At 36.8% G+C, this 22,500-nt stretch overlaps 2 protein-coding genes across 3 annotated transcripts in view; one reads left to right on the forward strand and one right to left on the reverse strand.

Moving 5' to 3' along the window:
• The window catches only part of LOC137656780 (serine-rich adhesin for platelets-like), a 208,354-nt gene that overhangs the window by 114,122 nt on the left and 71,732 nt on the right, over positions 1–22,500 (reverse strand). The window contains exon 1 of one of the 2 annotated variants that reach the window (XM_068391056.1): positions 1–163. This exon is cut by the window's left edge and continues 66 nt beyond it. The exons of the other annotated variant lie outside the window; for it this stretch is intronic. The gene's annotated coding sequence lies outside the window, so the exon portion shown is untranslated. Of the gene's footprint in view, positions 164–22,500 lie in introns of those variants that run through there. 2 annotated transcript variants of the gene reach the window in all.
• LOC137656382 (probable WRKY transcription factor protein 1) lies at positions 13,756–16,893 on the forward strand. Its single transcript, XM_068390556.1, has one exon. It carries the CDS (start codon positions 13,756–13,758, stop codon positions 16,891–16,893), a length of 3,138 nt encoding a protein of 1,045 aa, XP_068246657.1.

Below are 22,500 nucleotides of genomic sequence, written 5' to 3' on the forward strand. Positions count from 1 at the left end.
TGGTTGAGAAAGCTGGTACACATATATATATAACCCCGGGGAACGACACTATAACTCACTGTAATTAGGGAAAAAAACGGTACAATGCATACGGTACAATGACGACAACCACTGGTACTCCTGTAACCTGTGTTGAGGCCAGTCCAGGTCTACAGGCCATGAGTAGGTTGGAGGAGAAGGTTCCCCCCCGGCTTCCCCAACCCCCCCGAAAAACCCCAATCACTCTCTCTCTCCCCCGTGGGGCCAGCCCCAAGCCTCCTGAGTCCCCCAGCTTGAACCAGCTGCACCATTACATACAGCCAATCCCCAGTCACTATCATCAGACGGGTTCTCAGTCACCTGACCAATCAGAGGCCGAGTTTCTCGGCACCTGACCAATCAGCGGCCGAGTTTCTCGGCACCTAACCAATCGGCGTGAGGGACATGTTGGGGGAAAGGGGAGGGGAGGTAGGGGGGGAAATTGGTGGTCTGAAAATACACCCCGTTGGCATAGTAACGGATTCAAGTGTTCTATTCACTAACATTCAGCGTGTTTACACAAAGGAATATACACTGAAAGGCATTCTAATTGGGGTGTATAGATACATATATTGATAAAACGGATCCAGTTAAATTGATGGTGAACATAAAAATGTCGTATTTTCGTTTCACGAATTTCTTCTCCGTTCAACACAAATGATTGGTTACTATATTTAGGACGGATTGTAAATTATATGTAATTACTTATATTGATAATTTAATCTGAAGGGAGAGAACGTAATTGAGTTGCAAATAAATATCATATGTATTTAAAGAGAAAGTATTTGATTTGCATGTAAATATCATATGTATTTATAAAGTAATTTAAATGGAAAGTATTGAGGTTAGAATGTGTTTATATAAAATTTTACATACTTAAATAAAAACTAATTTGAATTGGAAATTATTTAGGTTAGAAAGTGAACATACAAAATCTTACATATTCAAATAAAAAGTAATTTAAATGGAAAGTATTTAGGTTAGAATGTGAATATACAAACATATATTTTACTCAAATGCAGAAAACAACAATGTTATGATATAAACATATTCATATATAATCTATTTAATTAAAATGAAAAGAATATTCCATCATGTACAACACAAAGAAAAACATCACACAAGAATGAAAACGAATGACAGCGGATATTAAGAAATAAACATTTCCTATTCCCACTGAAGTTCGAAAACTCCTTTTCTAGAACAGCTGGTAAAATAATCTCTAATTGGTTGTTGTCAACCAGTTAGGGCTGTTTTTGCTGCAGCCGAGTATTTCCTAACCACAACCACAACTGTTGTTTACCCCCCTACCCCCTGCCCCTACCCTGCACCTGACTAAGGTTTCAGTGGATTAAAATTACAAGGGAAATAGGAAATGGGGGAGGGGGGGTGTTAATATCGTGGGAATTAGACAGCACAGTCTACCTATTGTGCGTGAATACAAAGTCGTTCTCGATTTATAATTAATTCAAACGGTACTAAATTCAGTAGTGTTCGAGCACGAAAGAGAACGCATGTGTGGGGTGTTTAGTTAAGGGGTGGAGGGGACTATTAGGGGTGAGGGTAGAGGGGAGGGGGGGGGGGGTTGCGCCCAGAACAAGCACCGCTGTGCGGATGTCTGCTAGCCTCGCACGAGGTCCCTCAGGCTTCACCATTATTTTATGGTCGACAGGGCTTTTCAGCTACTCACCATATTTACCGTGAAATACATTCCCCCCTCGGGGGAGTAAAAACATTCATACGTCTTAAACCAAGGGCTGAATCTACTCTTTACACTCGAGATACCTATTCGGGGGATTACATCGACTGAAATACATCTGGAGTAAAATAAACACTTTTGGCAAGTGGGTGTGTGTGTGTGTGTGTGTGATGGTGAGTCAGCACCCAAAGAGAGGCTAGCCAGCACCAGCGAGCTCTGTGGTGCTGAACACCAGAAATAAGATAACACGTTTTTCCGAGTTCTGTATAACAGATGTCATTTACTGAAGTTGCCTCTCGTTTTTCAGGGATTAATTCGCTATTAATCCTAGTAAATGGCATGGGATATTCGCCAGCTGTAATGTAATTTATTTAATTATTATATACGATGACAGGAAGATTTATAAATCGCTTGAATTTGGTTAGGAAAATTAAAAAAAAGAAAACGCGTCAACTATCGTTCCTCCGGCAACGGCGAATAGAGGCGGAGCAGCCAATCACAGAAAAGGGCGCAATCAATAGTTATGAAGTCCCCAAAGCGGATTTAATGAAACGCTAATTTAATCAGACAGGAGGGAGGATGAATTGGACTACTTTTTTACTCATCCAATCCAGAAATCTAATGCTGCATAAATAAAATAGCGCCGATTAACTCGCGGGTCGTATATACCCTCGTTATATTTAGACCGTTTCAACCTTTCTCTCGTCTATCCCTTAAAGGTTGCTGCTAATCCACCCGGTGATGTATATATACACAGAACGGTCACGTATACATACGTACATACATACATCCTCTGTATATTGACCGTCATACCGTCATTCTAACGGGACCCGTTCTTCATTCTACCAAACATATGTGGATGAACACCAGACATTTTATACATTATGAATGAGGTAACAGTTACAGCTACCAGTAGCGGTGGTGTAAGTAAAGGAAACGAGTTTTATTTATTTATTCTTTTTACAGCAGGGCTAACAATGAATTCCGATGATATATATGTATGCAGCTCACGTCAGCCTCACGAGGTTTCTACATAACTTCAGGCAAAAGAAACTCCGGAGTTTTTGTTCGCAGTTTTTTTTTTATATACTAAGTTGGTTTCGTTATCAGAATTTGGTCTCTGGGTTTTTATTTTTTATATGAACTTTGCAGTCTAATTTAATACTGTGTTAGATTTCGTGGAAATCAAGAACAAATGCAGCCGTTTCTAGTCCACTGCAGGACAAAGGCCTCAGACATGTTCTTATTCATGTCTGGCGTTTTGGTCATCTTCATCACCACGCTTGCCACAGCGGTTTAGTGATAGAGAGAGATTTTAGGCTCATAGCAAACCAACCTAGTAATAGTTATGGTTAATACACAGCTTTACTGATCATGGCTATACATAAACCCTTTCACCACATTAAATGTATCCCCACTCTGAAAGTGTATGAATACACTATTCCCTAAATAGCAAAAAATAAACTTGCGAAGAACAATTTATTATTGTAAATTACAGCTATACTCTCCCGAAAGATTTATTTCCTTTAATATTACTGCGCGCTTATTTTCCCTCTGAGCCAAGCTTAATTTATTATAGAGAAGGCCCGTGTGTTAATTTTCCCAGAATTCATGGCCGCGTTTCAAACCAGAACGCCTCACGACTCGACATACAAAGCCGATAAAAACACGACGTTCTATAAATATGGAAAAAAAAAGGCAAGGCTTAGAACCTCCGTACCATTTCCGCTCAAGCATTTAAAACCTCACTTCGTGCTTAAAAACGTCATAAAAAAAAAGGTTTCCATTGTTCCTCGATAATAGATTGCGCAAGAAGGAGGGAGTGAAGAGAACGCTTGGTGTGGTGAGTCTAGTGTTGGGGTTCTTGGGTTGGCTATTGGCGCTGTGGGGTTCGGTCTTGGTTGAGGTTGAGGGGAGGGGGTGAGAGAGAAAGAGAGAGAGAGAGGGAGGTTTCTGAATGCGTCACCGCCCTTTATTCGAGCAGCAGCGGCAACAGCAGCAGCAGCAGCAGACAGCAGGAGGAGGAACAGCAGCTGGGGGGGGGGATAGAGGTAGTAGCAGGGGGATTGGAGAGAGAGTTGATGGCAGTGCTAGATTACTTGGGGTTGGGGAGAGGGGGGAGCTGTAGGGAGGGGTTGTATTGGCGTCACACAGGGGTGAGGAGGAGGGGTTTAATGGTCTCTTCTGCTTGGGGGGAAGGGGAGAGAGGGGAGGGGGAGGGGGTAGACAGCGTTGGTTGGGCGTTGTTCCCTATTTGTATTGAGCGTCTAACATTCTGCCTTTGTTCTCTGCTCTTAAAATGTTTTTACTGTCTAGAAAAAAAACACGCTTTTTCTTAGAAATGTTTGGTAATACGTGGAGTGGTTTTTAAAGGGGACACGAACTAACATTTTTCTGAAGCTAACGACTCTCTAAAATGTATACTTGAGTAATTGGAAATTTGAACTCTCGCTATTATGTATTAGGAAATACACGACGGTGAGTAATCACCTTAATTAATCACAATTTCTCGACTCGCTAATGATATCATAAATCTAATCAGCTGGGGAAAGACATTGTTATGATAGATTCGTTTTAATGTATTCGTTTTGCTGATATAACCATGACGTGAATAGGGTTCAACCTCACGGCAATTCTATTACAGTAGATTGGAATGAGGAGAATCAATAGTAGGGGACTAATGAGAGAGAGAGAGAGAGAGAGAGAGAGAGAGAGAGAGAGAGAGAGAGAGAGAGAGAGAGAGAGAGAGAGAGAGCGCTTCCCCTATAATTAAATTTTACTGTTATTGATTATAACGCTGTGGTATATTCAGTAATATATCCTGGTATTTCTGAGCTTAGTGGAGCTAGCAAGCGCTGACTATTTTTAACGATACTTTCGTGTTCAATGTTTTTATTTTATGAGAAAGGAAATAACAGTAATGATAGCCGAATATTGTAACCCAATATTCTCGAAGCATGAAGGTAGTTACGTGTTATACAAACATACGCACGTCTGTGTGTGTGTATATATATATATATATATATATATATATATATATATATATATATATATATATATATATATATAAATATCACCCACGAAAGGCATTTAATACCGAATTCTATCTTGGGAATATATATCCACTTGGAATTCATTTTATGGTAACAGCTTCTAGCCGGGTGGTGATTCGAACCACCACCTGTACGGCTAGAAACCATGCTGGCAGGGACCCTACCGACTCAGCTATCAAGAGAGACTAGTCTCTCGGTAGGGCTCGGTAGGGTCCCTGCCAGCATGGTTTCTAGCCGTACAGGTGGTGGTTCGAATCACCACCCGGCCAGAAGCTGTTACCATAAAATGAATTCCAAGTGGATATATATTCCCAAGATAGAATTCGGTATTAAATGCCATTCGTGGGTGATATTTACATTAATTAAAATCACGTGTGCTTGTGATATATATATATATATATATATATATATATATATATATATATATATATATTCTTACGAAGCTGGGCTAACATAAGAGTAAATATTTTCTTCATGTATTTCATTTGTGTATTTAAGAGATGTACAGCCACCTCGTAAGGTGAGTTCCTCTTGTGTAGGTTTCAGTAACTGTATGCAAATTACATAAGACTTTCGTCGTTCATTTATTTGTATTTTTCATTCAAGTCAGTATGTATAAATTTACGTTATTTTTAAGAATTAATTTTCTATTTCACGTATTTTGTTACAAAGTCTTGGGTAAACTCGTCTAGGTATGCTGTATGACCCATACGAGATTTGAACACGAGGGCTTATGTAATTTTTGTTTTCACGGGGTTAGACTGTGCATGAAACTTCACGAAATAGATTTACTCTTTTCCTATTGCTTGGAGGGGTAGGTGGGCAGAGTTAGCTGAGAGAGGGTTGCCTTGCAAGCAAGGTTAGTTCCCCTGTTTGATTTACTTAGTTGGCAACCTTAGGCCGCTAGGCCTTACCCCCCACGCCACTAGAATGATCTATTTAGAATTATCTAGAAGTTTTAAGTCAATATATATATACATATGCCCCTAGGCATGCATAAGCAATAGAAGAGATCCAGCCTGTCCCTTTGAAAGAGCCAAGGTTCGTCCGCCCTCTCCTTTCAAGTGCGTCAAGTGTGTGCCCTCTCAAACGTGATCAACGATTTGTATCCAACATATATTGTGTGTAGTGGGTTCAAATTGAATAATATAACAAGTATATGTGTTGATGTAAGTACTGGTATAACAAATTTTTGTAATTGGCCCTGTGAGTTTAGGTTAAATAGTGGAGTGTATTTATTTTTGACTCAACTGTTCGGTTACCTTGTGGGATCCAAAAAATTTCAGTGTATCAGTTTCATTTATGCAAATTCCATTTAGTGTTTAAAGTGCTAAATATTTTCATTTATTATCAAAATCAAATATATTCATAATTTCCAATGAAGCTAGTGATTGTATAATTTTTTCAAAGAATCTTTCTTTTGTCACAGTCTAAGGTTTCTATAGACTTAATATTTTGGGTAATTTAATTTTGGTATTAATTCTTTTTGCATTAGTGTTGCAATATTTTATAGAATATATTTATTATTATAAAGTGTGTATTATTTCCATCACCAATATATCTTAACAGAGCTTTGCTTGTAATCCCTGACTAAGAACGAAGTAAGAGGTTATTTTGAATAGTTCTTGTTAAATAATCACCCAGTTTTGTTTTGAGTATACGTAAGAGACCTTTGGATATTCTGTGTTTTTATATATTGCCGTCTGGGAGTTGCATAATTTTTCAGAGCTCGGGTATTATTTTTCAAGTATAGCAGATTTATGTCAAAATAAACAGGTGAGTTCCAGCAGTAATAATTTATAATATATATATATATATATATATATATATATATATGTATATATATATATATATATATATATATATATATATATATATATATATATATACTGTATATACATATATATATATATATATATATATATATATATATATATATATATCCTCTCTGAGGTGGGATGTCTTAACGAGGTGTCAGGATTAGAGCATAGCCATGATCAGAAAAGTTGTACTAGTTAGGGCCACCCATACTAGGTTGGTTTGCTGTGAGCAATCTGGCGTAGTTCTTCCACCATTACCATTCCACACTGGCCAGCATGGTGATGAAAACTGGCTAAATCCAGACATGAATAAGAACATATCTGAGGTCTTTGTCCTGCAGTGGACTATAAACAGCTACATTTGTTGTGATTTAATATGTGTATAATATATATATATATATATATATATATATATATATATATATATATATATATATATATATATAATGTGTTTGTATGACATTTTAATCAGCCTGAAAAACCTGTAATTGAAGGAACAAAAGAGCAACAAATGCTTGTTGCTAACAGAGCTTGCAACCTTTAAGAGTTTGAAAACACAGGAATGTGTTAACCTTTATGAGCCGAGTAGGCTAAAGGTACCACTGGCCATTTTAGCGTTATTACTATTTTAGAATTAGGGTTATGTTGGCCTGGTGGTAGCGTCCTTGCCTGGTGATTGCCAGACTGGAGTTCGAGTACCACTCAAAGTCGTTAGTTCCTTCGGTAGCTGCAACCTCACCATCCTTGTGAGCTAAGGATGGAGAGTTTTGAGGGAGCCAAAAGGTCTATCTGCTGAGTCATCAGAAGCCATTGCCTGGCCCTCCTTGGTCCTAGCTTGGGTGGAGAGGGGGCATGGGAGCTGATCATATGCAATATGGTCAGTCTCTAGGGCATTGCCCTTCTTAATAGGGCAATGTCACTGTCCCTTGCCTCTGTCATTCATGAGCAGTCTTTAAACCTTTAAGTAGGTGCACTGCAGGCATTCCTTAAGGCTCTTTCTCGTGTCAAGTCAGCATTCTGTGTGCACCCACTTTTTGGACTAATATATTACCATCCTTCTCATTTTTCTTTCATCTTGCTGACCAACCTCTTTAACATTCCATTTCACTGTTGGGACCCTTTGGCTTGTAGTATTACGCTTCTCCAACCAGGGTTGTAGGTTGGCTAGTGGTGGTGGTGGTAGTGGTGGTAGTAGTAGTAGTAGTAGTAGTAGTAGTAATATGCACATCAACACCGAATGTACGCCTTGACCCCAACGCTGGATCACAAATTGATAAATATAATCCAAAGTTTTATCTTTATGGGGGAAAGAGTAACCAGACCATATAACTTAAGGGAAAGATGAGCTTAATGGATGTTATGAGTTAGTGATAAGAAACTGAACAATTTCCTTCAGATCTGTTATCTTATCTAAAGGGGTCTTGGAGAAGAATAGACAAGTTCCTCTAGCTGTAGAAAGACACTAGACTTCGAGATGAGGTCAAGAAATGTCATTGATCAGAAGTTTTCCTCTGTTGAATACTGCCAAAGAAATGCTACTAATGTAGAAAACCTTCCTGATTGGTTTCATGATCATGAGTCTCTAGAAGTCAAGCTAATCAAAGAAGAGGGAACAGAGATATAATAGATGTATAAAAATTAGGCATTGGAAGCTGAAAGGATACAGAAAATACCATTCAGTATTGCCAACAGTGTACTGCTTGGAGAGTACTGTTGACGCTACACCGACCACCATCCCAATAACCACGATGAAGTAAAAACCTATAAGATTCTCATTTTCCAATTTGTTTAACGTCACCCTAAAGATTAACATTCGTCCTTAATAATGGAAGCTCATATATGTCCCATTCTATCATTAATGCAATGGTTTTTAGTTCTACAACTAAAGTCTTTGAGGCTTTACTGATGATCACTCTAAAAGTACTTGTAATCTAATAACCTCCTAGGGTTCCAACAGGGAAAACATACCAGTGAGGAAAAGAAATAAAGAAACATAGAATAGTTTACCTGAGTGTACCCTCAAAATTACTTCCCATTACTCATGGAATGGTACAGGTGGCAACAGCACCTGTGACTAAAACTGGTTAAAATTACTTATTTTCAGAAAATTTGCTAGTTTTATTCTCTAAAGTAATTGGTTGGCAGGGAACAGAGTCATCAAGCCTTCTACGTGTTTCTACTAATAAGAAAATAATACAAGCAAAATGCTAAAGTGTAAATTATCAACTAAAATCATTAATCAAAAAGTGGTGTGACAAGACTGAATACAGGTTTAAAGGACACTTATGAGCATCGGAAGAAAGCGACAGGTAACTGTGTTTGCTACATATCCTAAAGATCCCTCTCCATCAAAGCTAGGACCAGAGAGGGACAGGTACTGGCAGGTAATGACTCTGCAGGTAGAATTCTAAACTTCCAACCTTTGCTCATAAGGATAGTAAGGTTACAAACACTTAAATACTATCCAGAAAATATAGAACTCTACGAAGGAGACAAATCCCCTAACGGTAGATTTCAACTTTAATCTAGTTACAGCTGTGATGACCTTGGAATCAAATTATGAATCAGTTATCTAGTTATAAGTTGATTCTGAAACTAGATAACACTATCCAGAAATATAGAACTCTACGAGGGAGGCTAATCGCCTAATGTCAACTCTAATCTGGTTACAGCTGTGATGACCTTGGAATTAAAATATGAATAAGTTGTCTAGTTATGAGTTAATGCTGAAACTAGATATCTTATACAAATAAGCACATTGCACAAAAACATTTCTATATTTACTTAATAATATTGATACTGTAATATTATTAGTAATATGCATCAGTAAACTGTGAATGAGTAATTTGCGGTACAAAGTAATGTCTTATGAGTCTTCTAGACACTAAAATTCTGTCTGATTGACCTAAGATGTAAATTTAAATTTAAGAAGCATTACCTCTATAGTCCACCACATTATGTTATGTCACTGTATGCAAAAACACGTTTAAAAAATCAACTATTGGTGATGCACAACTAGAGGAAGAAATTTGAGCTGTGGCTCTCTTCAATGAAATGTAAGATTACTGTCAATTGTAAAATATTACAACTCAAAATAAAATTTGCATAATGACAAACATGGAAAAGAACAGGGTATTGCCACCTAGGCAAAGGGGACTTAGTAACCTCAGTTTCAGTTTCTTGTATGAGGATATTTCTTGATAAGAAATAACTTGAACTTTGCAACTTGCGTCTTTTCATTGGCATTTATTTTGTTTTTCTAAATGATGGATACTCAGGACTTTGTGACTTAGTAGGTGTTCCCCTGTTCTCGTTAGGAGTGGATAGTCCATTCTTTTTTGTTTTCTTTTGTTCTGTATGTTAGACTAACTTGTCATTGTTAGCAGAACTGCTCCCATCATTTGGAGTGTCCCCTTTTATCTCTCTTCTTGGCAGGACTGAAATGGAGGCTACTCATTTGCTCTAACATTTAGCCTTTACTTCACTAATGTCATATCTCATATTTTCAACAGAAAGGTAGTATACTTTAACTCTTTTCTACAGATACAGTTCCAGTCAATGTTCCATTAAGATCTGAGGGAAAAGAAGTTTCTCATCTTCCAAGGCACCCTTATAATACCTGTCAAGCCGCTCTTCGGCAAACTCCCGTCTCCTTTTTTTCTTGGTTTCTTTGAATTTATGGATATAGGAACCTGGGGCATGTGGCTTGGCACTGGGGCTGAGGATGCTGTTCAGTGGTTACACCATACAGTAAAGACAGTGGCTGAACAGCAGTATGGAAGAAAGGGACCGGAAACATACATAAAAAAAATTAAAAGGTAAGTATGGCTGAGGGCTAAATGGACACTACACAGAGGCTTAAGTAAGGCCTATGCTGCAATCTGGGAGGGGCACCGATGGCGCTACCACCCTATGAAATAATATTCAGACATAGCCTCAATTCTACTTCTTTCACAATGAATGTCATGTACAAAAAGATGTTGAATGTATGTTTATATACAAGGGTGTTTATTCTCACATTGTAAACATATCTTAAAGTTCACTTTGCTTAAAAATTTTATTAATGTTCTTGCTTTTCTCTGATGAAGAAAATGAGATTGTATTTGAAATAAAATCAAATAGGAAAAGAAATAGATTATTCCTAAAAGAACCTTTTAATATCAATGTATTAATTGTTTATCTTATCATACATTTGAAAATTAATGGATCTCACGTGCGGTATAGCTGATAACACCATTATTATTATTACAAGGGACCCAAGATATTATAACTGGTTTCCAATCGAATATGATACAGTATAATTAATATTACTTTTCTATCACAATAAATTGTTTACTATCTCAAGTTAAAGATTTGCCTGGAAGTTCATAGACAACAGACCAAAAGTCCTATAGAATGGTATGATTACTTGTTTTTATATCTAATAATTGGCACCTTATGGCTGGAGTAAGGGCAGGGGAGCTATTTGGAGGGGGAGCCAAGGTATAACAAGAAGGGAGAGGTTTGCAGATGCACTATGAAGTAAAACTTTATTGATGCCCTCTTGGATTTCATATTAAAAATCATAATGATATCTTCAAAGCAGTTAAATAAACTATTTTCATATTGCTCAGGTGGATACCCTTGGCCAATACTCTCTAGTAGGTTCACTAGGAATTTTGATAGGTAACGTGACCCAACAGTTGGCTTGCCTTGGTTACAAAAACTTTAAAACAAAATATTCACAGATGTCACTAGATGGGTCTGCTTGAAATTTAGCAGATATGTTCACTGAGGTAGGGACTTTGATACTCCCATCTAAAGTTTCAATCAAGGATATCATGTGGAAGGTGAAACATAAAATTATGAAAAACAGATACATGTTAACAAATTGCAATTTCTTTGATTTGATGTTGAAGACATCAAATGGCACAGTTTTGAAGTTGCAAAATTCTTTAGGCCCCTTTCTAGTTGGTCATACATTTAACCATCTTTCAGCACTTTATGCCAAAATAGGTTTCAAATAAATTGTATTAGCGCAGATCACATAAATTCAGGCAGTCCATCATAGCTGATAGTACATTCAATGTTCCCCCCAAAAAGGAATAAAAAACTTGGCTAGGAAATTATTATAGTGAGATAGAGACTTGGGCAAGGGCTTACTCATAAACTTGACCAAACCTCCCAATATTAGACTGCAAGAGAAACAGCGGCCAAACTGAAATACCTACTACCTGGGACAGCTGAAGACTCATGAGGAGTTAAGTGTCTAGACTTGATATCTATTTCCAGTACATGCTTAATCCTCAGTGAAACATACAAAGTGTTTGTCGCCAGAGACTAAACCATAAGGCAGGAGGATCACGCCACTTCGTTTAACCTATGTCTAATTGGTGTGCCAGTGTGCCACTTCAGAGCCAAAAAGATATAGCTGAGGTGCCAGTGGTGATCAGCGCACCTGAACCACACCGTACGGACAAAACTGTTCTATTAGCCAGGGTGCAACACTTCCTGACAACCCTATACAGACCAAGGTAGCACTGCAAATTTCCTTAGAAAAACGACTGAGTTAAGACCTTCTCAAATAAGGGTGGTTCAAACCTTCACAGAAGAATTTGGTTGAAACCTTCACTGAAGTAAGGGTAGCACTATGAATTTCTCCTGAAATGGGATTGAGATCACAAAAAAAAAAAAAAAAAAAAAAAGAGAGAGAGAGATGCAATAAAAGCCTTGATGTTTTGCATATTGTTACTAAATTGAGAATCGTGCAGATCTACATCCACGATTTTCATTGAAAATTCTCCTTCAAGTCACCCCTTTGAGTTTTTGTCCAAATGGTTTTATGTTAATATCCCAGAAACCATTGACTAAGTGACCTTATACTCCACACAGAGATACCCAATGCAGCATGTTAATGGATCCTGGTTATGAATTTCCTTTTGTCACATGCCAAGACATCACATATGATGTACTCAAATACCCAGAAATCCAATTGTCGTCTACATAATGGTTGACTCAGAATAGAATTTGTCACATGCATTTTCCAGTCAATGCCTCAAATAAGACTTTGATTCTGATTCCATAAGAAAATTGGGTATTAAAGGGTCAATCATATTGGCAGAAGTTGTGACTTTCCAGCATTTGGCATTGATTCACGCTGGAAACAGTGGATTTATGACTTCTGGAGCAAGAAGTTCATTCATAGAAATACCGACTTTTTCATAAGTTTATTTCTGCTTTCAGTGCTTCAGGCTCCTGATACAAATTGCCAAATGACCCCGCCAACATGATCAAGATGATAATAAGCATTCAGATGACTTCAAGCCAAATTTTAGATTTTTAAGGATTGGTTGCCCACAGTGCTTATATTTAGGAAAGTGTTAGAATTATAACTAACAACAAGAGGTCTAGTTGATTTTATCATACAATGGTGTTCTTCCTTTTCCCAGAGAATTTGTCCGTTTTCTCACGCTTAGGTAAATCAATAACAATTCTCTTACAAAAAATAGATAAGAGGATAATTGGTTGCTGGTTCAATAATAGATAACAATTCTCTTACAAAAAACAGATAAGAAGAGAAGTGGTTGCTGGTTCAATAATAGATAACAATTCTCTTACAAAAATAGATAAGGAGAGGAGTGGTTGCTGGTCAGTAATCAATAACAATTCTCCTACAACACCAGATAAGGAGAAAAGTGGTTGCTGGTAAGTAATCAATAACAATTCTCCAACAAAAATAGATAAGGAGAGAAGTCATTGCTGGTCAGTAATCAATAAATTCTCCTACAAAACCAGATAAGGAGAGGAGTGGTTGCTGGTAAGTAATCAATAACAATTCTCCAACAAAAATAGATAAGGAGAGAAGTTATTGCTGGTCAGTAATCAATAAATTCTCCTACAAAACCAGATAAGGAGAGGAGTGGTTGCTGGTAAGTAATCAATAACAATTCTCCAACAAAAATAGATAAGGAGAGAAGTCATTGCTGGTCAGTAATCAATAAATTCTCCTACAAAAACTGATAAGGAAAGAAGTGGTTGCTGGTCAGTAATTAATAACAATTCTCCTACAAAAATAGATAAAAAGAGAAGTGGTTGCTGGTCAATAATTAATAACAATTCTCCTATAGAAATAGATATGGAGAGAAGTGGTTGCTGGTCAGTAATCAATAACAATTCTCCTACAAAAATGGATAAGGAGAGAAGTGGTTGCTGGTCAGTAATCAATAACAATTCTCCTACAAAAATGGATAAGGAGAGAAGTGGTTGCTGGTCAGTAATCAATAACAATTCTCTTACAAAAATGGATAAGGAGAGAAGTGGTTGCTGGTCAGTAATCAATAACAATTCTCCTACAAAAATGGATAAGGAGAGAAGTGGCTGCTGGTCAGTAATCAATAACAATTCTCCTACAAAAATGGATAAGGAGAGAAGTGGCTGCTGGTCAGTAATCAATAACAATTCTCCTACAAAAATGGATAAGGAGAGAAGTGGCTGCTGGTCAGTAATCAATAACAATTCTCCTACAAAAATGGATAAGGAGAGAAGTGGCTGCTGGTCAGTAATCAATAACAATTCTCCTACAAAAATGGATAAGGAGAGAAGTGGCTGCTGGTCAGTAATCAATAACAATTCTCCTACAAAAATGGATAAGGAGAGAAGTGGCTGCTGGTCAGTAATCAATAACAATTCTCCTACAAAAATGGATAAGGAGAGAAGTGGCTGCTGGTCAGTAATCAATAACAATTCTCCTACAAAAATGGATAAGGAGAGAAGTGGCTGCTGGTCAGTAATCAATAACAATTCTCCTACAAAAATGGATAAGGAGAGAAGTGGCTGCTGGTCAGTAATCAATAACAATTCTCCTACAAAAATGGATAAGGAGAGAAGTGGCTGCTGGTCAGTAATCAATAACAATTCTCCTACAAAAATGGATAAGGAGAGAAGTGGCTGCTGGTCAGTAATCAATAACAATTCTCCTACAAAAATGGATAAGGAGAGAAGTGGTTGCTGGTCAGTAATCAATAACAATTCTCCTACAAAAATGGATAAGGAGAGAAGTGGTTGCTGGTCAGTAATCAATAACAATTCTCCTACAAAAATGGATAAGGAGAGAAGTGGTTGCTGGTCAGTAATCAATAACAATTCTCCTACAAAAATGGATAAGGAGAGAAGTGGTTGCTGGTCAGTAATCAATAACAATTCTCCTACAAAAATGGATAAGGAGAGAAGTGGTTGCTGGTCAGTAATCAATAACAATTCTCCTACAAAAATGGATAAGGAGAGAAGTGGCTGCTGGTCAGTAATCAATAACAATTCTCCTACAAAAATGGATAAGGAGAGAAGTGGCTGCTGGTCAGTAATCAATAACAATTCTCCTACAAAAATGGATAAGGAGAGAAGTGGCTGCTGGTCAGTAATCAATAACAATTCTCCTACAAAAATGGATAAGGAGAGAAGTGGCTGCTGGTCAGTAATCAATAACAATTCTCCTACAAAAATGGATAAGGAGAGAAGTGGCTGCTGGTCAGTAATCAATAACAATTCTCCTACAAAAATGGATAAGGAGAGAAGTGGCTGCTGGTCAGTAATCAATAACAATTCTCCTACAAAAATGGATAAGGAGAGAAGTGGCTGCTGGTCAGTAATCAATAACAATTCTCCTACAAAAATGGATAAGGAGAGAAGTGGCTGCTGGTCAGTAATCAATAACAATTCTCCTACAAAAATGGATAAGGAGAGAAGTGGCTGCTGGTCAGTAATCAATAACAATTCTCCTACAAAAATGGATAAGGAGAGAAGTGGCTGCTGGTCAGTAATCAATAACAATTCTCCTACAAAAATGGATAAGGAGAGAAGTGGCTGCTGGTCAGTAATCAATAACAATTCTCCTACAAAAATGGATAAGGAGAGAAGTGGCTGCTGGTCAGTAATCAATAACAATTCTCCTACAAAAATGGATAAGGAGAGAAGTGGCTGCTGGTCAGTAATCAATAACAATTCTCCTACAAAAATGGATAAGGAGAGAAGTGGCTGCTGGTCAGTAATCAATAACAATTCTCCTACAAAAATGGATAAGGAGAGAAGTGGCTGCTGGTCAGTAATCAATAACAATTCTCCTACAAAAATGGATAAGGAGAGAAGTGGCTGCTGGTCAGTAATCAATAACAATTCTCCTACAAAAATGGATAAGGAGAGAAGTGGCTGCTGGTCAGTAATCAATAACAATTCTCCTACAAAAATGGATAAGGAGAGAAGTGGCTGCTGGTCAGTAATCAATAACAATTCTCCTACAAAAATGGATAAGGAGAGAAGTGGCTGCTGGTCAGTAATCAATAACAATTCTCCTACAAAAATGGATAAGGAGAGAAGTGGCTGCTGGTCAGTAATCAATAACAATTCTCCTACAAAAATGGATAAGGAGAGAAGTGGTTGCTGGTCAGTAATCAATAACAATTCTCCTACAAAAATGGATAAGGAGAGAAGTGGTTGCTGGTCAGTAATCAATAACAATTCTCCTACAAAAATGGATAAGGAGAGAAGTGGTTGCTGGTCAGTAATCAATAACAATTCTCCTACAAAAATGGATAAGGAGAGAAGTGGTTGCTGGTCAGTAATCAATAACAATTCTCTTACAAAAATGGATAAGGAGAGAAGTGGTTGCTGGTCAGTAATCAATAACAATTCTCTTACAAAAATGGATAAGGAGAGAAGTGGTTGCTGGTCAGTAATCAATAACAATTCTCCTACAAAAATGGATAAGGAGAGAAGTGGTTGCTGGTCAGTAATCAATAACAATTCTCCTACAAAAATGGATAAGGAGAGAAGTGGTTGCTGGTCAGTAATCAATAACAATTCTCCTACAAAAATGGATAAGGAGAGAAGTGGTTGCTGGTCAGTAATCAATAACAATTCTCCTACAAAAATGGATAAGGAGAGAAGTGGTTGCTGGTCAGTAATCAATAACAATTCTCTTACAAAAATGGATAAGGAGAGAAGTGGTTGCTGGTCAGTAATCAATAACAATTCTCTTACAAAAATAGATAAGGAGAGAAGTGGTTGCTGGTCAGTAATCAATAACAATTCTCCTACAAAAATGGATAAGGAGAGAAGTGGTTGCTGGTCAGTAATCAATAACAATTCTCCTACAAAAATGGATAAGGAGAGAAGTGGTTGCTGGTCAGTAATCAATAACAATTCTCTTACAAAAATGGATAAGGAGAGAAGTGGTTGCTGGTCAGTAATCAATAACAATTCTCCTACAAAAATAGACAAGGAAAGAAGTAGCTGCTGGTTAGTAATTTATCAATGGATGCCTCATCACTAATACACAATATCCTTAGGATTTATACTTAATCACAGGAATTAAGTGTTAGTTGATAGTGTGAACAATGGAATAAAAGAGGAGACTTACATAAAAGAGACGAGTAAACTGAAATAAAGCATAAGAGTAAAGAGTGGGAGCAGACCCATTAGTAATGGCTAATGTACCAGATGAGATCCACTGACCACACTATCCCCTTTTGGAAAGGAAACAGGAGGAGCTTGGGTTAGGAATCACAACTGGTTTAAAATGTTAAAACTACTTATTGCAAATTCCCACTTGATTTAGACACATCAAAAATGAATAAGCCATGTTAATAATGGAGCAAACGTTTATGATATGATGGACTATATAATTAGTAATACCACAGGTGGTAGAAATATTTCTGAAGTACCAAATCATTTCAAGGTGACCATATTTAAACCCACAGCTGTTATACTACATGATATTGTTAATATCTATGAGAACCTGAATTGTCTCGATATTTCATATATCGCTTCTTGAAATGAGTCACTTTGATGTCACTTTGAAATCATGACATGGCATCTTAATGGCTTCATTTTCAGGTGAATTATCTTGCCCTTACAGAACGACTGGGTGTTGCTGTAGTGGCATGTACGCAAGATGAACTTACGATTCAAGACTTGTGAGAACAAGATATTACAAGACGTCTGGTAAGGGAGTAATGCTTTGATTTACACGCGCACACACACACACACACACACACACACACACACATATATATATATATATATATATATATATATATATATATATATATATTGCCTTGGAATGTGGTACTTGAATGTCCCAAGTTATTAGCACTCTAAGGAAGATACAAACACACACATATAAATATATATATACACAGTATATATATATATATATATATATATATATATATATATATATATATATATACATATATATATATATATATATATATATATATATATAAATATATATAGTAATAAAACCCTTTCAAGTTTAAAAGCCCATTAAATGGCATTCATCACGACAAGTAATTCCTCATCAAATAATTCTGTTACTCCTAAAGGATACCATGAATTGAAAGGATTGCAGTTTGCATCCCTGTAATGAGGTTGCAAATAAAAAAAATGAGTAAGCAGAGAACAGTGAAAATTAATTGTTTTACAGAGTATATGAATCTATACCTAGCTGGGTGTGGAGAAGGTTTCCAAAACTTTGAATACCATTTTAATGCTGTTACTGTTCATAAAATATTTTCTTTTAATCACTTCTCGTGTACTTTGCATATATATTCCCTTTCCTCACTGGGCTATTTTCCCAGTTGGAGCCTTCGGCCTTATAGCATTCTGCTTTTCCAAGTAGGGTTGCAGCTTGGCAAGTAATAATAATAATAATAATAATAATAATAATAGTGACACTGAAAGAGATAAAGTAGAGTAGTTTGTATATCTAGAATTAACGAGAATTAAAGAAGGAAATTTTTATTAGCAAAGATAAAAATGCACAATCACTCAATATAATGCAAGAATACTGACTGGAGTCATCTGATCGCTACTAAGTTGGATTGAGAGACGAAAGGTCTAAGTTAGACTACTGGTACTCTAGTCTAAGTCAATTGTCACCTTTATTTTAAACCTGCCGCTAAGTTCGAATCTGGGTGTAAGTACTTATCATAAAAAGAATTTCCCCTTGGGTCTGTGATCCCGAGACTGAGATTCAGGGGGCCTCAGCCATTCGCCCCGAAAAAATACCCAATCTCTTCTCCTTTCCTAGGGGTCTTGCCATAAGGTCCTATATTAACAGATAAAAAAACCATAAACCATAGACTTTTTTAAAGTAAAAGTTTCTCAGCAACCACAGGGAGTTAAGAGGTGCTCTTGGGCTTGTTGGAAAGGTCTCGAGGTCCCACGACATATAAGGGGTGTGGCGATGGGTGTAATACTCCCTATAAGGGATAGGGAAGCAGAAACCGTAAAATAAAGGGTAAGCGTATCTCAGGAACTACACAGAGTTAAGAGGTGTTCTTGAGCTCGTTGGAAAGGTCTCGAGTTCCTGTGTATGGCAATGGGGGAGATGAGTGAACTACGCCAAGGTATGAGGGATAGGGACGCGAAGTCGCGAAAATAAGGGGTAAAGCCACCCTGACACTTGCACGAATTTGTGGCACGCATTGTCACGACTCGAGTCGTGCCAATGCGTGAACTCTTCGTGAACTGGCGTGACGATTATTTTGAAATGTTCAAAATTTTGGTCACGACAAAATTTCGTGACCGGGTTGTGAACTATGCGCGAACTGTTCGTGAACTCGTCGGGATGATGCGGGAAGTGCACAAACTATGCGTGAACTCGTCGTGCCAGTTCGTGTCAATATGGACAGGTCAGCTGTGATTCTGAGGTAATTTTTGTAGCCCCTTTGATCTTCCAGTTCGTGCCACAAAATGTCACGACTAAGTCGTGCAAGTGTCAGGGCACCCTATGAGTATCTCAGCAACCATGCACAAGGAGTAAAGAGGTGTTCTTGCGATCATTGGAAAGGTCCCGAGATCCTAAGTATGGCGGTGGAGGAGATGAGTGCACTACGTCAAGGTTTAAGGGACAGGAGGCGAAAATAAGGGGTATGCGTCTCTCAGAAACCACAAACAATTAAGAGGTGTTCTTGAGCTCGTTGGAAAGGTCCAAAAAGGCTCGTTGTATACAGCACCTGACCCAACTCTTAGCCCCCTTTTTGGGGCGGTGCTCCCTAAACAGCGTTTTGGGTGACATAATTTAACATTGATAGCTATTTCTGGCTTGATACTAGAATGCATGAAAATCAAGAATGGTACAGATATAATCATCATACACATACATCATAGAACAATACCTCAGGAAAAAAAAAACATAACACCTGCTATGTTGATCCAAGCTCGCAGGTGTTGAAGCAGGTGGGATGCAAGAAGGAACATTCCAGGAGTTTTTTATTGAGCCATTTCAACAGTTACCTACAATTTCTTCATATAAATATACGCTTACCTAAACAGAAATTAAACTTATCCCTCAATCATCATCAGCCTTAGCTATAGTCAAAGCAAACGAAAGTAGCGGGTGAGAGAAGCTCTCTTCTCGATGCATAGTATCTACATCAAAATATTTCGTACAGCATACCTTCAAGACCCCCCGCCCCCCCACCCCTTGAGGATATGAAGAAGAATCTGACCTGCGGCTTAACTGATTTAGCGTATTAACTGATTTTTTTTTTCGAGATAAGTTTGACAATTAATTCCTAACCTTTTAACTCTTGGTCATTTCCATTTTTATAGTTTAGTTCTCAGTTTACTGGAATTATTTGCAATCACAGTTTTATATACAATTTGCTTCCCTCGTGACAACCAAGTTCGTTCTTTCTCTCTCTCTCTCTCTCATATATATATATATATATATATGTATATATATATTTATATATATATACATATATACATTATATGTATACACACACACACACATATATATATATATATATATATATATATATATATGAATATGTATACTTGTACATACTGTACATGTAAACATGCATATACTCATCCATGCATATATGCACATATACTCCTATCCATATAAATATACAAAACAAACATATGCACACATATTTCCCCATATTTTACACATCAATGCATAGATACATATAAAAACACACACACACAAGTAACAGCAAAATATATGCACATGTGTATATACAATCATACATAAATCTGAATGATAATGTAGATCAGAAAGATGAATGTCACACATGCTATATAATATGAGGCTAATAATTCTTAAGTGGGAAACCAGGTGTCGCTATAGTCAGGTCTGTTTTATTTATTATCAAAATTTTCTTGTATGAAATTGGACTCAATATGGTGTTTCTTTGTCATGAGTTATTATAATGAACCAATTTCTTCGCACATGACCAATGACCAATTAATAGTGTGATTTTGATCTCTTAACATGAATAAACATTACACATTTATGTTCTTCAATTCTCTTTTCAAGTTATTATTATTATTATTATTATTATTATTATTATTATTATTATTATTATTACTAGCTAAGCTACAACCCTAAATGGAAAAGAAAGGTGCTATAAGCCCAAGGGCTCCAACAGGGAAAAATAGCCCAGTGAGGAAAGGAAATATGGAAATAAATAAACGATACAAGAAGTAATGTAAATTAAGATACAATATTTTAAAAACACTAACAACATTAAAACAGATATTTGATTCATAATCTATAAAAGGACTTATGCAAGCCTATTCAACATAAAAACATGTTGGAAGTTGCATAAGTTCTACTGATTCAACTACCTGTTTAACCAATATAGAATCTTTTAAATGAATTAAATGGGATACGATGTACAAATGCAAATGTGTATATCGTATACACATTTACAAATGCATTTATTTAAATGGATGTATGGGTACATGTGTGTAGGTATATATGCATGTATAAGGATACATTTTGCCCATTTAGACGTGTTTTTCATATTCAAATAAACCATATATTTTCTGATACATTAATATCTGGATTCTCTTAACGACCTCGGGATCAGAGCCCAGGTGAAATCACACAAAGACTATAGCTTCAGGCCGGCCGGGAATCGAACCTTGGTCCAAGAAACTTGTATGAACAGTGACTTACCACTTGGCCACAATGAATACGCATGTACATGTTTCTGTATAGACATGGATAAGGCTTATAAAACCTGACATCTGAAATGTCATTTTGGGCATCCCACCTGGCTAATGGGGTAATTATGAGTTCCACCCACGAAAACACCTGTGAGCCCAAGTCCTACCACGTAGTGTGTTTTGTCTCACTGTACTCTCACTGTACCTTTTGTAGTGTCATAACGTACTATGGTCTTCCACTGTACTCTTATTATAATTATTATTATTATTATTATTATTATTATTATTAGCCAAGCTACAACCCTAGTTGGAAAAGCAAGATACTATAAGCCCAAGGGCTCCAACGGGAAAAAATAGCCCAGTGAGGCAAGGAAAAAAGGAAATAAATAAATGATGAGAATAAATTAACAATATATCAATCTAAAAACAGTAACAGCGTCAAAACAGATATGTCCTATATAAACGATTAACAACGTCAAAAACAGATAGGTCATATATAAACTATAAAAAGACTCATGTCAGCCTGGTCAACATAAATACTCTTGCCTGAGTGTAGACTCAGGCACACTAATCTATTTTATTTCTATTCCTCTTTTTTTTTAAGTTTTATAGTTTATATGTGAAAGATTTATTTAAATGATGTTACTGTTCTTAAAACATTTCGTTTTAATTGTTCATTACTTCATTTCATTTCCTCACTGGGCTATTTTCCCGGTTGGAGCCCTTGGGATTTTAGAATTCTGATTTTATAACTAGGGCTGTCACTTAGTAAGTGATAATAATAATAATAATAATAATAATAATAATAATAATAATAATAATAAACGGTACCGTAAAACTTCTCTCAATAAATCACTCCTCTTAAAATGTAAGACGAAAATAGTCTAGATTCACTATACATTCTAACATGTTGATTAAGAATACATCTGGAAATGATAATAATACAGACTATAGTATTCCTTATTCAAAT

The sequence above is a fragment of the Palaemon carinicauda genome, chromosome 17 (assembly GCF_036898095.1).
Source record: "Palaemon carinicauda isolate YSFRI2023 chromosome 17, ASM3689809v2, whole genome shotgun sequence".
Taxonomy (NCBI): domain Eukaryota; kingdom Metazoa; phylum Arthropoda; class Malacostraca; order Decapoda; family Palaemonidae; genus Palaemon; species Palaemon carinicauda.